At 37.7% G+C, this 14,970-nt stretch overlaps 1 protein-coding gene across 13 annotated transcripts in view; it reads right to left on the minus strand.

The window, feature by feature from the left end:
* NR3C2 (nuclear receptor subfamily 3 group C member 2) overlaps nucleotides 1-14,970 on the minus strand; it is a 189,199-nt gene that overhangs the window by 70,785 nt on the left and 103,444 nt on the right. For all 13 annotated transcript variants that reach the window (XM_068187811.1, XM_068187815.1, XM_068187820.1 and 10 more), the window contains one exon: nucleotides 7,608-7,747. In XM_068187811.1, the coding sequence (XP_068043912.1) occupies nucleotides 7,608-7,747 (140 nt within the window). The remainder of the gene's footprint in view (nucleotides 1-7,607; nucleotides 7,748-14,970) is intronic.

The raw sequence follows: 14,970 nt of genomic DNA on the forward strand, positions 1-14,970 counted from the left end.
GGCCACTAACGTTCATTACCTTCATACTTAGTGATGACTTTGGAAACTTGATTTTTTTCCCCCTACCCAATATATTTTAAAAATTGCAAACTTAAAACCAACCAGCTCAAATCCCTTGAAACCCACCACTGCACCTAATACAATAAACCACCAAGGAGCAGTAACTCCAAACTGCTTGTTTCTACTTGCTCTTAGCATAGACAAGGTACATACAGAAACCAATCATCATCATCATCACTCTTGAAATAGGTGGGAACGAACTGACTAACTCATGTTCCCTATTTTAGGGCCCTGGATTTGGCAACTCAACAGTGAGAAATGGCACAAAATAATTTTGTAGGTCAAAAATAAGTAATATATTTTTGGTCTAATAAAATTTTCTCTCCTTAAACAACAGGGACCTGTGGGCTTCAGTGCTGACCATGAGCCATTATTGTTTCTAAAAAAACTGACAAAACTGCTTCTGTTGAAGTCTAGACTTCAAACCTAACAGAGACACTCCCAAACTTCAACAATCTAAAACTGTGCTCCAAAAAAAGGATTAAATCCTGGCTTCACTTAAGGCAATGGGAGATTTGCCATTACCTTTCCCACTCTATTTATATCTGAGATGCTAGCAGATGCCTTGTTCCCTCTGTCTACAACAGACAGATTTGTATGTACATTTTCTCTCTCTTTTTTATTCTTTTTTTTCTGAAGACTGTTTTCCCATCCCCTCATTTAAAATGGGATTAGGAGGCACAAAAAGATGCTTTGTATCTAGTCTTATATATTTATTTTCCAGTTTCATCTATTAAGAATTTCTTTTAGCCACAACACTGCAATATTCCTTATCTCTAACACAGGAGTGCTGAAGGCCCCTTGCAGGATTATCCCCTTTTGGCTTTTAACTGCTTATCCTGAGACTTGAAGAGCCTTTTCAGGTTTGAAAAATTTTCAGGAACTTAAGGTTTGTAGAAGGTAAGTGCTATTTGGTCCTAAAAGTGAAAATTATAACATTGCTTCTAGAGGCTGCTGAGGCAGGCAAATAACAGCATTTTATAAAATAGTATGTCTTAAGAAGTACTACCATAGCTGTAAGGAGTTAAAGCATCTGATTAAGGATGTTTTATGATATTTTATATGTTTTATGTTGTTAGATACAGATCTTGTTGATATATTTCTGTCCAATTGCAAATTCCAATTTAAATGTCCACTCATGCTTTATTTATCCCTTTAGTTGTATTGTATCAGGTATTACAAAACAAAACAAAAAAACCCATCAGCAAAAACCTGATGGGGCCTGGGGGGGTACCTACAGAGCCTTAGCTGAGTAGGATGGAGTTCTTTCAAAAGGAGTTCACTCTCTGAGCTTTTTTTTGAACTCAAAATGAGAAAAGTCATTGCAGGAGACAAACATTAATTGGCTAGCACAAATACAAAGCAATTCTGGCTTATGCAAGATCTAAACACTTTACATCCATTTCTAAAAACTGAAGTTCTGTACTTCTGTAAAGATCTAGTAATTCACCATCATTACAAATGGAATATTCTAAAAACGTATTAGCTAGTCCACCCTCTCTATTACTCACACTTCCTCCATTTTCAGAGACAGTTAAAGTCTCCAGACTCACCAGGATACAGCATTAACCAAAAAAGACCTCTCTGGTTTATCCTTTACTATCACAGATAACTAAATTATATCACTGGCTACTTCTCTTAAGAGCAATTTCAAAGTAGGCACTTAAATCCATCTTACTCTTTTCAGGAAAGTGCCCCCACAAAAGTCCCTCTTTTTTGGTGGTTTACAGCATTCTCAAAATAGCAAACTAACTAATGGGATTTTACCCTTTTACTCTTATTTCAGTACAGTTCCCAGTTCAAAATAAATTCTCCTCCCTCTCAGTTGTCCATTCCTCAACTAAAATATTTATAGACAGTAATCATGTCCCAACTCAGATTCTTTTTGGGTAAGCTAAAAAAAGCTAAAAGCATTCAGTCACCTGACATAAGTTATTTCCCTTCTCATGTGTTTACCTGACTCTGAATCAAGCTGTCTTAAACATGCTGGTGACCAGAAGTATACTCAACACTCCACATAAGCATTCCCAGCATCACTTGTACCATGACAGTGTGAATACTTCCCTGATGGCTTGAAGTGCGTGGTGCATCTCAATTTTACACATGCATTCTGTGCAACTACACTACCCAAGTGGCTCAGCCAACTTGGAACTATTAGCTAGAAGATGAATTTCCCAGGAAGCACCCTATCTTTCCTATAGGAAAAGAGATCCATTCCTTTTTTAAGGAAAAGGCAGTTGACATATTGAAGAAAACACCAATTTGTGGCTACTTTAAATCAGCATGCACTGACTGGGCCACCCCCCCTCTAGGAAGACTCTGACCTGCTGGGATGCTACCCTGTGATGTGTTAAAAAAGAAAACAACAACAAATTACTGAAACTGAGCTCCCTGTCAAATCATATGAATGCCAAAATTTCCCTGCTCTTAACAGGATGTAGAAGGTAAATGTGTAAGTGTCTGTATGGTGCTTGAATTTGTGGCAATGGAAGGCTTCTGCCCAAGATAAACCAACCTTACCACTGCATCCATGTTCCATTTACTGGGTATCTGTGCTTGTGCAGGCTGGCTATTACCTACTGAGCATATTATTTTACAGATGAAGCAGGCTAGAAATTAATATTCATAAAGCAAAGAACAAAAGACAAATGACAGAGTGCAGGAGAAGAATAGCTGCATGCAGCCCTGTGCGTGAGTTTTTCAAGGCTAGACAGCTGCCCGTATTTAAATTCTCATACTCATCTATCCCTCTCCACAGCAACACCAGCTCACACAGTAAATAAGTTACCCTCAAAAAAACTGCAAATGTTGGGAAGTCTTGGAGGAGGGAAGAAATTATTAACACTTTTGGAAAGGAATGAATGCAGATTTTCAGCTTCCTTGATATAAAATATTTTTTGTTTCATTTTCACAGCTATTAACCAACTTATGTTCTTTGTGGCACTGCAGCTGCTAAACCCACTCATTCTGTGCTTGTTTTCAAAGCAAGGCACTTCGTCACCTTGGTGGTTCCCAAATCTCCCCCCTCCTATCTGAAATGCTACCACATTATGCTTGGTCCCCTGGTGTTCCACTTCACATTCACCTGAATGCATCCAGCATATTTTACTAAACATTGGTCAGGCAGTGTTTTCCATGCAGGCCACGTATTCCAAAAAGCCACAAGGAAAGATTTTCCTCATGTTTCACTTCTCCCCAGCTTTAAAACATTCACTTGAAATATATGTTAGATCCTTTATTATTTCCTTTTTTCCTTGTGTCTCAACTCCTGCTGCTTGGGTTTTTTTTTTTTTTTTTTTTCTTTTTCTCCTTTTTGAGGTCCCATTGCAAATTTTCTTAGCATCTTCCTCCTACCAGTCTCCTCAAGTCAGAGCCCTTAGTAGCTAAAGCAACCCTGGAGAAGGAATGAAGACTTCATTTCACAGAGCAATACTGCCTGCCAGAGCTTAATGCAGGAAAAGTCCTTTTCATATATCTTTGAAAGCATGGGAGGCTGGTGGCAGCTTCAAAACTATAATGACTTAATTATTTAAATTTTATTTTACACCTATTAACCATAGCATATCAAGTAAGAGTAGCAGCTGCTAAATTAATTTGACCAGCTCACTTGCCCTCAGCAGATCACCCATCTGCTTGCTCTTCACCTAATATTTCTGTTTGATAGGTTGTAAAACAGATTCTTGCAACAGGTCAGGAACAGAGTCAACTTCAAATCCCACATAAAAATTTCTATGAAAACATATGGACACCTATACTGAGTGATGTCAAATTTAGAGAGGCCACGGACCTTAGGAAAGTGGATAAAATGAAAATTGCAGCCTGTTATGGAAAAACACTGACTCCATTACAGTGAATGAACAGAAGAGTGGAGAGTGAAGAATTGTATGTATAATTAATTATAGTAATACAGACCTACAAAATTCATGGCTGCACACACTGCAAAATGGTGTGCAAAACGCCTGTTATGTGTCAATTTCAGTTTCCTACTGCATAAAATAATTGTTTTTTTAAATTATCAATACAGTTCCACTGTATTGAAAAATCCACTGTTCACCCATAGCATTCTATCAAAAGTTATGCTAATTGGGCAAATTATTCAAGAGTTATGTATGTTAGCATTTCTCATACCTTGATAAGTTTTCCACTTCAACTGAAATGAAAACAAAACCAAAAAACAAGAGAGGCACACAGAGAGAGGCTTTAGTTTATCTTCCACTAGGGTCTATAAAGCCTTGGGAAGTTCTTGCACGTACAGTTCACAGGAAAATCACCTGTTTCTGAAAAAACAGGTAGGATTTCTTTGTTCCTATGCTGCTCACTTAAAGGCAAAGCAGGTTTGCAACACCCAGGAGGCATCAGATCAGACTGAAAAGTTTCCTCCAGCCAAATTATCCCTCCACTCTAAACTGGCAAAAGTTCAGGTGAGAAAAAACCCCACAACCCTAGAAACGTCTGTTATTGTGCCTGTGTTTTTACTTCAGAGCTGAAGAGAAAACTATTTTTTTAACTTAAAATTGAAAAACTAACTTTATGGTTAACCTTCTGGAACAGAAATCAAGAGCAGAATCTGATCTTTACTGAATTACCCCATCTTTGTATTTTAAAAAAAGGACAAGCTTCCCTATAACTGATCCAATATAATTTTTAATGCTCTCATTTTAAGTAGCCAAAAATCTCCAAGAAAATATGCAAAATAACTTAAAGAAAATGGTCATTTTTGCTGTAGTCTTTAGCACCATACTGAGATGAAAAAATGCCTTCCTTTCTTCTTACTTCCAAGCCAAAGGAAGAATAAAAGATTAGCAACTTACGAAACAATATAAATTTTGATTTAGGAAAGATTACCTCATACTTGTCTGGAACTTGAACAAATGCAGACTGAAAATGCAAAGCATAGGCAAGAACAGCTATGATTTCTGACTTCAAGTCTGTTACTCTCCTTAGAGAAAGCTGCTTCAGTGGAAAAAGAGAAGACAGTCCTGGCCAGATGCTTTAGGTTCCCTCACAGTACAGCGTCTTTTCAGCATATGCCTCTATTTTGATCATAAATTCAAGTTCAAATGACTTTAGGATTGGCCATATCTGTAACTGAGGAAAAAATCCCATAGAATAAAATTAACCTACGTAAAAATGTATTTGAAATGTATGTACCTTAACTTTTGCAGTGATACCATTTACCAACACTTTTACAGTCTAAAGATATATAATGTTTGCAAGACAGATCAAATTTATGTTAATGACAAAATCATGTTTCTTCATACCAGTCTCCTGTTCATCAAGTCAGTCACCAAACGGTCTGTGCCTACTTGATACTAAAACCAGTACTTGGTAATTTACAGCCTTGGATTTAATGCCATCTGAAATTATTTTTGAAATTTTACCAAAAAACCCATTTTTTGGTCTACAGCTCTCCTTCTCCTAAATCCATTAGACATTTCCTGTAAGTCCCAAGATACAATTAACTGGGAATACAATTACCAGATTTATAATTTGAAATGTAAACTTTAGTCTCTGTTCTTCTTAGTTTCTTGGGTTTAAATTCCAATAGTTGTTATTTTCTCTTAGAATCTCTCTGGTTTTGTAGGATTTCAGAGGAGCCTGAAGGAATTGGCAATCAGTGGCTGTTCATGGTGTGGTGACAATGTTAGCAATTCCAGCTGAGACCCAAAAAGCTGGGTAGTGTGCAGAGTTCTCTCTCCCCAAATCCCTCTCTTCTCTGTTTCCATGCTTTTTGACCCAATTTGTCTCCCCACTTCATAAACTGATAGAGGGGCTGAGTTGGAGGAGACCTTTAAAAGTCCTTGCAAAGAGAAGGGACATCATCAACTGAGGAATGTTTAGTGGATCATGAAAGAAATGTGTGTGCCCCTGTGCTACAAATATTTAATTGTTTCAATTATTTCAAAAAGGAAACTTCAGGAAGGGGTGTTTTATTGGTCCTGTTCCCAACTGAAAAATTTATGATGGCTCTACAAGAAACCTCTTGTTACAAAACTACCTACAAAACCTTTCATTTATATGGATTGTGACAGGATGTTTGAGGCCAATATGTGTTATGTTTTTGCTATGCCCTTTTTGGGGCCAACCAAGACAAAATTTCAGTGTCTGCCTAGTAACAATGCTACTGGTAGCATCAAGAGCTCAGTCATATGCATATCAAGAAGTCTAGACAGTGTTCACATACCACTGGTAGGTACATGTATCTTACTATAATGACTCTTAAAAATGTATTTAAAACACATCAAATTTTTAGGGATGACAGGGTAGCTTTCTCTTTAATTTTTTTTTTTTTTTTTGCTTAACTTGCAAACTTTCAGTAATTACTGATCAGTTTTAATTACATTTAAAAAATGTCTTTCTATGCCTGATCAGAGAGTAATCCTGTCCTAATAATTTTGGCTTCTGAGGCTTGAAAACACAGTCTTGCTGCTCTGTTAACTCCTAAAGGGATTCCTTAGTAATTTTCCATAAATTCCTGTAAATCTGGATGGGAACATCCATCATGCTAATGTTGGAATGGTCAGCAAAAGAGATATTAACGTGGACAAATAGTACCTTGAAATTACAGTGATTCAAGACTGGAGAGGAAGCTTTCCTGGGAGGCAGGAAAGGAGGAAGGAAGACAACAGAAGGTGCTCACTTCACACAGTATGTGCAGGTTTATGGAAAGCTTCAGCATCACCACCACCCAACCAAAAAATATCTTCTTGTGATTCCGTGGTGAGCTCAGACATGGATGCCTGAAGAGCCATCCATGATGTGGTGTGGAAGTACATGGAGGAAATCACTCAGCCAAAAAAGGGAAGGTTTTCCAGTTCATGTGCTGTATCAAACAACTAAATTCTCAAGAAGCTGGGGAATGAGGACATCAAGGTCAGCTACTGTACAACTGTAAGATAAGATGTTTTCAGCAAGGAGAAACCTCTTCCATGTCCTTATAACTTTGGGAAGTTAATTTCAATTAGATTGACACTTTTGATGAGAGATAGATAAATAGACTGATAGACATTACATGAAGTCTTGCCTTCAGTGACGCACAAGCCTTCCAGGTATATTTAACAGAGAGTTAAATCCTTATTGCCATCAGAAGTAGATTTAATGATCACAGAAGAAATTAATCACACCTCACACTGCCTCACTCTTCTCAGTGCACAAGCTGGACACCATATTAAGACCTATTTTTTTCCTTCTAGGGTTTTCTCCATGAAGATAAATCAGTAAGTAGCTATCTCCTACTTCATCTGTGGTTGTAAGAACATTTACTCATCAGCAAAGACTTCCAAAAATCTATATGGTGTTTATGCCCTTTGCATGCCATGAACTCTTATTATCAGATATTAAAAACCTTTTATCCACTTGAAGAAGTTGCTTACAAAGTCTGTAAAAGTCACTCAACATTTTTTTTTCTTATTAACAATAGGGAATTTTACCAACAGCAGAAAACACATAGGAAAATTTATATGTGTGTATCTATATATTTATTTAAAAAAACCAAAAGAATAGATTTTGTCTTTTGTGTTGATATTTTTTGGTTTGTGTTTTCTTACCTTCTACTGCTCTCTTGAAGAAGACTTTACAGCTGCCACATGTAACCACCCCATAATGACATCCAGATGCCTCATCTCCACACACCAAGCACACTTTGGAAGGTCTTGAAGATCCAGTTGATACACTTCTCAATGAAGAGCTGGAGTGAAAACAATCAAACAAAACAAAATAGCTATGAATATTTCAAATCACACAAGCCATAATACAAAGTTCAATTAAGAATTTATAACAGGTATATTGCTCAAGGCACCTAACAATTAGGAAACCACAATGCTTTCTGGCAGTGCCTAGCTGAATACATGAATTGCTTTAATTAGTAAGTGCAATATTTTTATTGTCTGTTTTAAAACACCCATAATATATCAATGTTAATGTGAGAAGTTACTACAAGGGCAGTGGAATTTATTGGTAGCAGATGATTAAAACTGAAAATAAAAAACAAACAATCTAAAAAACCATTCTGGCAGCAACCTGGCAGCAACAAATTTTCTGTTTCTTTATTTGTTTGAAGCCTTCACAGCTAAGGAGTACCTGTAAGGAAAGCTCTAAGGCCATTTGATGAAGTAGTGCAGCAAGGTGGTATGTACTCCCCTGTCTGTGCTCCTGCTTACCACTGCAGTAGTTCACGAGCTTACTTCTGATATTCCTGCAATTGAGCAGCTTACTTCCCATGTAGTTTTGAAGCCTTTGTACATTCTGCAAGCGAAGAAGATCCTCCCATATGCCTGTAGGTGCCAGAAAAGCAGCACTGGAAGTTCACACCATCCTGAAGTTTTGTAGAGTGATGCACCTTGGAAGCCTTCTTCAATCATCTACCTCTGTCTTAAACTACAGGTCACCTTTAGGAAACACTTTCCACTGGCATCTCTCATGGACAATGCTTTTCAAAAACAAGTCACATTTCCTGATCCTGTGAGTTTCCTCCCTCCCCTCTTCCCCCAGGAACTGGAAATGCCACCCAAATGCAATGGACATGCTTGGAGAAACATGCCAGATCCTGAAGGAGATGAAAGCTTTGGATCCCTCCCATGTCTCCGTGGGGCTGGAGAGAGTATCTCCTTCCACACAGCCTCTCTTGGCCAGGTAAACGTGACCTCTTGCATTTCTTACATGCTAATTCTCTGAATGCTGCCAAACAACTACAAAAACAACCCTGAAAGACTTCCCCGCCAGTAGGGAAATTATCAGGTCGTTCAAACTGCAGGTCACAGGCTACTTGTCCATCAGCCACTGGGAAAAGAAGACCACAGGTAGTCTCAATTCAAATATAACATAATGAGCTTGCTTAAGAAATCTCAAGTATGAACCCTTTCCCTTTTTCCAAATTTCTAACTTCCTTTAAAGAGGTATGCAGAGGCCAAGTGATTTATCCACAGGGCACAGCTCAAATGTCACTCCAAATGAGGGACTGCAGCTCCCCTGGCCTACAGCTTTACTGCAACATCACATCTGATTGTCTGCTTAAATGACAGTGTTCAGATGTTAATCAAAATGTTCCAAATAGTATTCATTCCTGCTCTTGTCTGCTCACTAGTCTGTTAGATTTACTAGTTTTAGTCCTCGTGCTATTTATACTCTCATTACATAACATCACACTACTTGATAATTACTAGGTGATGGCATTAGCTCATCGGTTAAGAGAGAAAGCCTCACCAAATCCATGTTAAAATAAGTTCTGCGTGCTCCAGTCACAGTCATACCTGCACACACTGCATTAATTTGCCCTTAGGAAAAGTAACTTTTCCAGGATTTGTCAAGGCTGTGCTGGTATTCAGCTCTGATGTGTTAAGGCAAAGAAAAGGACTTTCTCCCTCCAGCACATTCCATACTGCATGAAAAAAATTAGGCCTCCCATTCAACAAAACTGTTCAAAAGGTGTCTGCTTTCTAGAGAAAATGCCAATAACCTGGAAAACTCACCTTGAAAATTCTCTTTCATTGCAAACATCAGTATTTTGCCTGAGAAGGGAAACATTTCAATTTTGACATAAGACTAAAATGTCTCAGGGGATTTTTAATTTTGATGCTAAGTGTTCCCATTTCTTCATAAGACTGGCAAAAACTTTCCTAGTCTTTCTACCCTGAAAAAGGTCAGTGTATTTTTTAATATCTAAAAAAGAGGAAATTTTATTAGAGAGCTTTTCCTGTAGAGAAATGGAGGTTTCCAGGGTATCACAGCAGTGTGCATGATTTTTATTTTTATATATACGCGCGCACATGCTTCTCTATATATACATACTGCATATATATATATGTAATTATGTATTATTTTTAGTTGAAAAGAAATTGTCATGTAGGATTTGCAGAAGGTGGGAGAGTCTTTTTTTAGATACAAGCTACCCTACAAAATTGCACTTTCACAAAATTATTAGGTTAAAAAAAAGTCAGCAAAGACAAATTAAAACACCAGTTGATCCTCAATTATTATTAAATGCCTACCTAAGATGCAATCTATAGCATATTTTATACAGTGCTCATCTCCACTGAAGACTTAAATACAACTGGAAGGTACAGCCCGCATACAAAGTATGTATTCAGCTACTCAGCCACAGCATCACAGGTGGAAGCTTAACATTCTGGAATTAAATCAAATTAACTCATTCTTTTATTCAGTTTAAAAGTGGAATTCGTTAAAACACAGATGACGCATTTTCATTCTTAACAGGAGTATTAAACATGGAGTTTCTCAAATACTTTACTGCAAAGAAACATTGATATTTGCTCTTGGTACTTCAATCTCCTCCAACTTGTGCCAGCTCTGACTATGATTGCCTTCAATGAACAATGTTTGGCTTTTTAAAAAAATCTCTTATGTTTTCTTTCATCCATGCTATACCAGAGTATTTGCCAACTCAAAATGCTATTGTAATACCTCACACAAAGGTAAAGTGGTGCAAATAATAAAAGGCTGAGCCCAAAAATATGCTCAAATCACAAGCTAAACCTCAGGATAACTCATTCTCTCTCCATGGAAGCTTTTCTTTCCAAACAAGGCACACACAGATGGTTGTACCTTTTCCTCCCAAATCTCTCTCTTTTCAGGCTGTCATCCCTTTCCTTAGTGGCCATTGTGAAAAACATCTGACTGATGAGGAACCTACTCCTTGGCCTGTATTTCAAGGCCAGACATCCAGTGTGGATGACATAAAAAGACACTTCATTTATTCACCACTTTCATTAAACCAATTCTTTTTATTAATCACTATAGCCCTTTATTCTATAATATGCCCAGGCAGAAAAACTACACTAAACCCCCTACACTGAAATTACTTCTCATGCATGCTCCAAGTTAAATTTTTCTCTTTGCATTTTCCACATCAACATGCTGTACATTTTTGCCCAGTGAAAATGCCTAATGTAAACTGGCATGTGGGAAAAGTTACAGGCAGGTAACACTTAATAAGCAAAATATCAGTGTTAAATTCAACTGATTATAACAGAGATATCTACATTAATTTAATTTTTGCTCTGTTTTTTTTTTTTTTGGAGCTCAGTTAGATTTTTTGCTCCAGATGAGAAGTTCAGTTACAATACTCCAAGTTACTTAAGTAACAAGTCATTCTCTGTTCTGGAATATCCAGGAGTTGATCCATGTAAGAATGAATACCATGAAAATATTCGAAACTTTACAACTGACTCCCTGGAAGGTAATTAGCCAAGTGCCAAATATCTATTTGAATGACATGCTAAATCTAATCACATATGTGGGCCACAGCAGGTTTCAATCTTAAAATTCAGATTGAGTGAAAACACTGTATTTACCCAAAACCAAATTAGAAGAGCCTATACCTATTGCTCTGAAATTTAACACAGTTTTTTTAAAAACTTTCACACAACAGACCGTTGTTGAGCCAGGACATTCCTTGTGGGTGGCAAGATTGTTTCAATATAAACTCCCAACTGAAAACACCAGAAATGTGAAATAGTGCCATAGGCCTGGCTACTCATTCCCATCTTCAGAAGCCAGTGGCTCCCATGGGTTGATTAGGCGTTGTTGCTTTCATGCTTGTCTCATTATTTCTAATACAACAAGAACAGGCAAACACACTCCCACACCCTTCCCAGAAAACCCCACAGGATTCAAAGAGAGATCTACCAGAGCATGCATATTTTATCCCAATGCTGTTACAGCCAAGGGCAGCACATGGGGTTTAACAATGCCAAATGTATCTCCTAAACGATTCGCAAAACGGTTGCCTCGATGGCTCCAGTAACATTTGTCACGTTGCAGGGTATGTGATTAAGAATAAGCCTGATTTATTATCCCTAACAGTGCAAATGCTGACAGTTAAATGCTGACCTTGACTAGCCATTGCCATCAAGCTCATTTGTGCCTCTCAGAGTTGGCTTTAGTAATAGTTATATGGAGAATTAATTAGAAATAACAGATTTTGTAAAGAAGAGTCAATAAACCCACAGATAAACCAGCATTTAAAAAGCTGATTATATAGGTTATTATGCTTTTCAAACCAGATGTCATAGAGGAGCACAGTTTAAACAAATGATGCCTCTCTGATGATAAAATGAAGCACTCCAAAGAAGCATAAGCCACAATATGCATTCCAAAGTCATTTGTTCCAAGCGCTTTTATTATTATGAGATCTAGATGAGTACTTTTTAATTCCACATCATTGAATTTTCTTTTTAATACTGAAATTTTCTGGCAGTAAAACAAACAGAAGGAACTCAGGTATGCCTCAATAAATAAAGGTATGCAAAAACAAAGGTAAAAAGAATTTGAGATTATAGAATTATATTTTTACCAGAAGAAGAAAAAAAAAGTAACTGTAAGAGGAAGAGTAATCAGGATATTCAAGATGCAGAGGCTGCCAGCACTTTACTTCTACCCTCTCACCTCATTTCTGAACGGGTATAACCTCCCTGGAGTCATCTTCTGCTTGGAACTAGCACCTAAACACATGATAGTCAACTCTGCACTTTGAAATACTGCAACTAACCTACCTGCGGTTGCCCAAAACAAGAGTTGGGTATTCCACTTCTCTTAGCAGCTCTCCCAGTACCTTCTAACTCATTGTTCCCTCAGTTCTCATCATAGTAGACAGCATAGAAACCATTTCCTCTTCACATTGCCTCCATTATTTTTGTGCATGTGTATAGTAACAATAATTTCACTGCCCAAGATAACTCTATTACTCCTTCAGAAAGTGACATACTGGTCAAAACCTGTCCAGTAGATTATCTATTCAACCAATTCACTCCACAATGATGGTAGTCACGACCTCCCCCAGTGCCTTGTATCATCTCCCAGATTCCGCTCCATGCTGCCTGCTTTAATGGTCAATACTGATGTTTGACCAGCATCAGTTTCTGTTGTATAACCTCAATTTTTAAAGAGCTTCACTGTAGGAGGGAACCCTGTCTCTCTCCTATAACTACTTGAATAAAGCAGATTAGCAGGCTGGAAAATGGTATTTCTTAAATGTCAGAGTATATAAACCAATCTTCTTGTCAGCAGACCAAGAAAGCAGAGAGGACTGAAAAGGTGCAGAGATGAAATTATCAGAATTTTGAGGAGAAGGCAGTCATGTGGGACCTCGGGAACGCTGAGCTAAGGAAGACCTGCTGGAACCCAAACACTACTGATCCTCAGCAGCAACACTCCCAGAGCAGGCAGAGCAACATTTACCCTCTTTGAGGGTTTATTTTAAAGAAATTTAAAAAACAAAACCAAGAAACAACAAACCCCAACAAAAAGAATTCAATAGCTGTGATATTACATTTAAATTAGTGGTCAGTCTCAATTAGTTATTTAGGTTTTCTTTTCTTTTTTTTTTGAAAACACAGAGCTTTTGTATTCCAAGACAGAAACCCTTCAATTCTTTGAACTTCAAACACTATAACCTTTTATCATCTTAAGAAATGCTAAGTATGATGGAACACGTAGGAATCAGACAGGAAGTGCATTTAGTTAAGAAAAAGCAAACTGAGAACCTGGATGGTGTTTCTCCTCGGCAGCTCCAGCTTTCACTTGAAGTTACTTTATTTAGCAATGCCTAAGGGTCACACATCACACTTTCATACCTGGATCTTAATTATGATAACAAGCAAACTCTGACATGCACTAATAGAAAAGGGTCCAGCCTTTTTTCCAAGCTCCACCAAATCTAAAAAGATGCACTTAGGATTTACAAAAAGCATTTAAATTCCAATGTTTATTCGGCAAATAGAATCTGATGCGTTCTATGCCACAGTCAAAGTGAACAGGTTCCTGTATTTAGCTTAACCTGAAGGCATATGTTGATTTTACAAAATGAAGCAAGTGTGTTATGCTCCTTCAGTTCCCATTTACCTCACTGTATGCTGACAGGACTCAGCATTTTCCTCCATCCAGCTGTAAACCTTGACTTTTCCTTGACCTTCTCTACTGAAATATTTTGGTAGCAACCATAGTCGGCAATCCAAATTTTACCCCCAAATAATCAGCTGACTACAGAAAAATATAAACTTAAGCATCAACCAAAGTGTGTTCTAATGGACTGAAACTGAGGAGCTCTTATTTCCTAGGGAAATAAAACTAATTTTTACCCAGTGATTTAGTGATGAGAGAAGTATAACATCCTCCTACTTTTCTTCTGCAATGCACTTTTCTCCTCTGACTGCTGTCACAACCTACCAAGACACAACTGCCCCAGGGAAATAAAATTTCCTTGCTCTGCAGGTTTTTCAGTATATAGATATAGTGGTCTATTGAAATTGAATGGTTAACCTAAAAGGGGAATTTACTATCAGGATTAAGCCTTTGGTTTTGGTAGGCAGAGAACTCCAGTAAGCCTCACAGTGCATTTGCTCTAGCTTTTCATATTTGGCCCACTTATAGAATTAGTGCAGTTTAAATGCATGTTTTAAATGCTGGTGTTTCTGATGCTGATTATAAATTGCTATGTATAGCAAGATAAGGCAGGAACAGTTTATCTGGAAAATTATCTGGTTAATTATTGAAAGTCTGCTTGAGGTGGGCAGGGAGTACATTTAACTCTTTCTCTTCCTGCAACTGCTCACCTGCCCTAACTAGGAGAAGACACACAGCTTGGAAGATCCAATTTTTCATAGCAGTTCATTTTCCTCTACTGAAAGCTATGCAAGCCATTATGCACCCTGGCAACTCTCCTACCAGGGCACAGTAGTGTTTACCTGGTGAGGCTCTGCTGCCTTCTCAGTCAGAAGCATTTTAAAGCTGCATAAAATGCCATGATTCGAGTAAGCCTCATTTGCTGATGGGGGCACCAGTGGGAAATCATAACGATGAGGAATTTCAGTCAAGACAAGACTGCACAAGTACATTGCTGTGCTACTGAAGGCTTCAGAGACAAAGAAAACTGAATGAGCAAGGGAGAAAAATGCA

Source organism: Anomalospiza imberbis, chromosome 4 (assembly GCF_031753505.1).
Source record: "Anomalospiza imberbis isolate Cuckoo-Finch-1a 21T00152 chromosome 4, ASM3175350v1, whole genome shotgun sequence".
NCBI classification, from domain to species: domain Eukaryota; kingdom Metazoa; phylum Chordata; class Aves; order Passeriformes; family Viduidae; genus Anomalospiza; species Anomalospiza imberbis.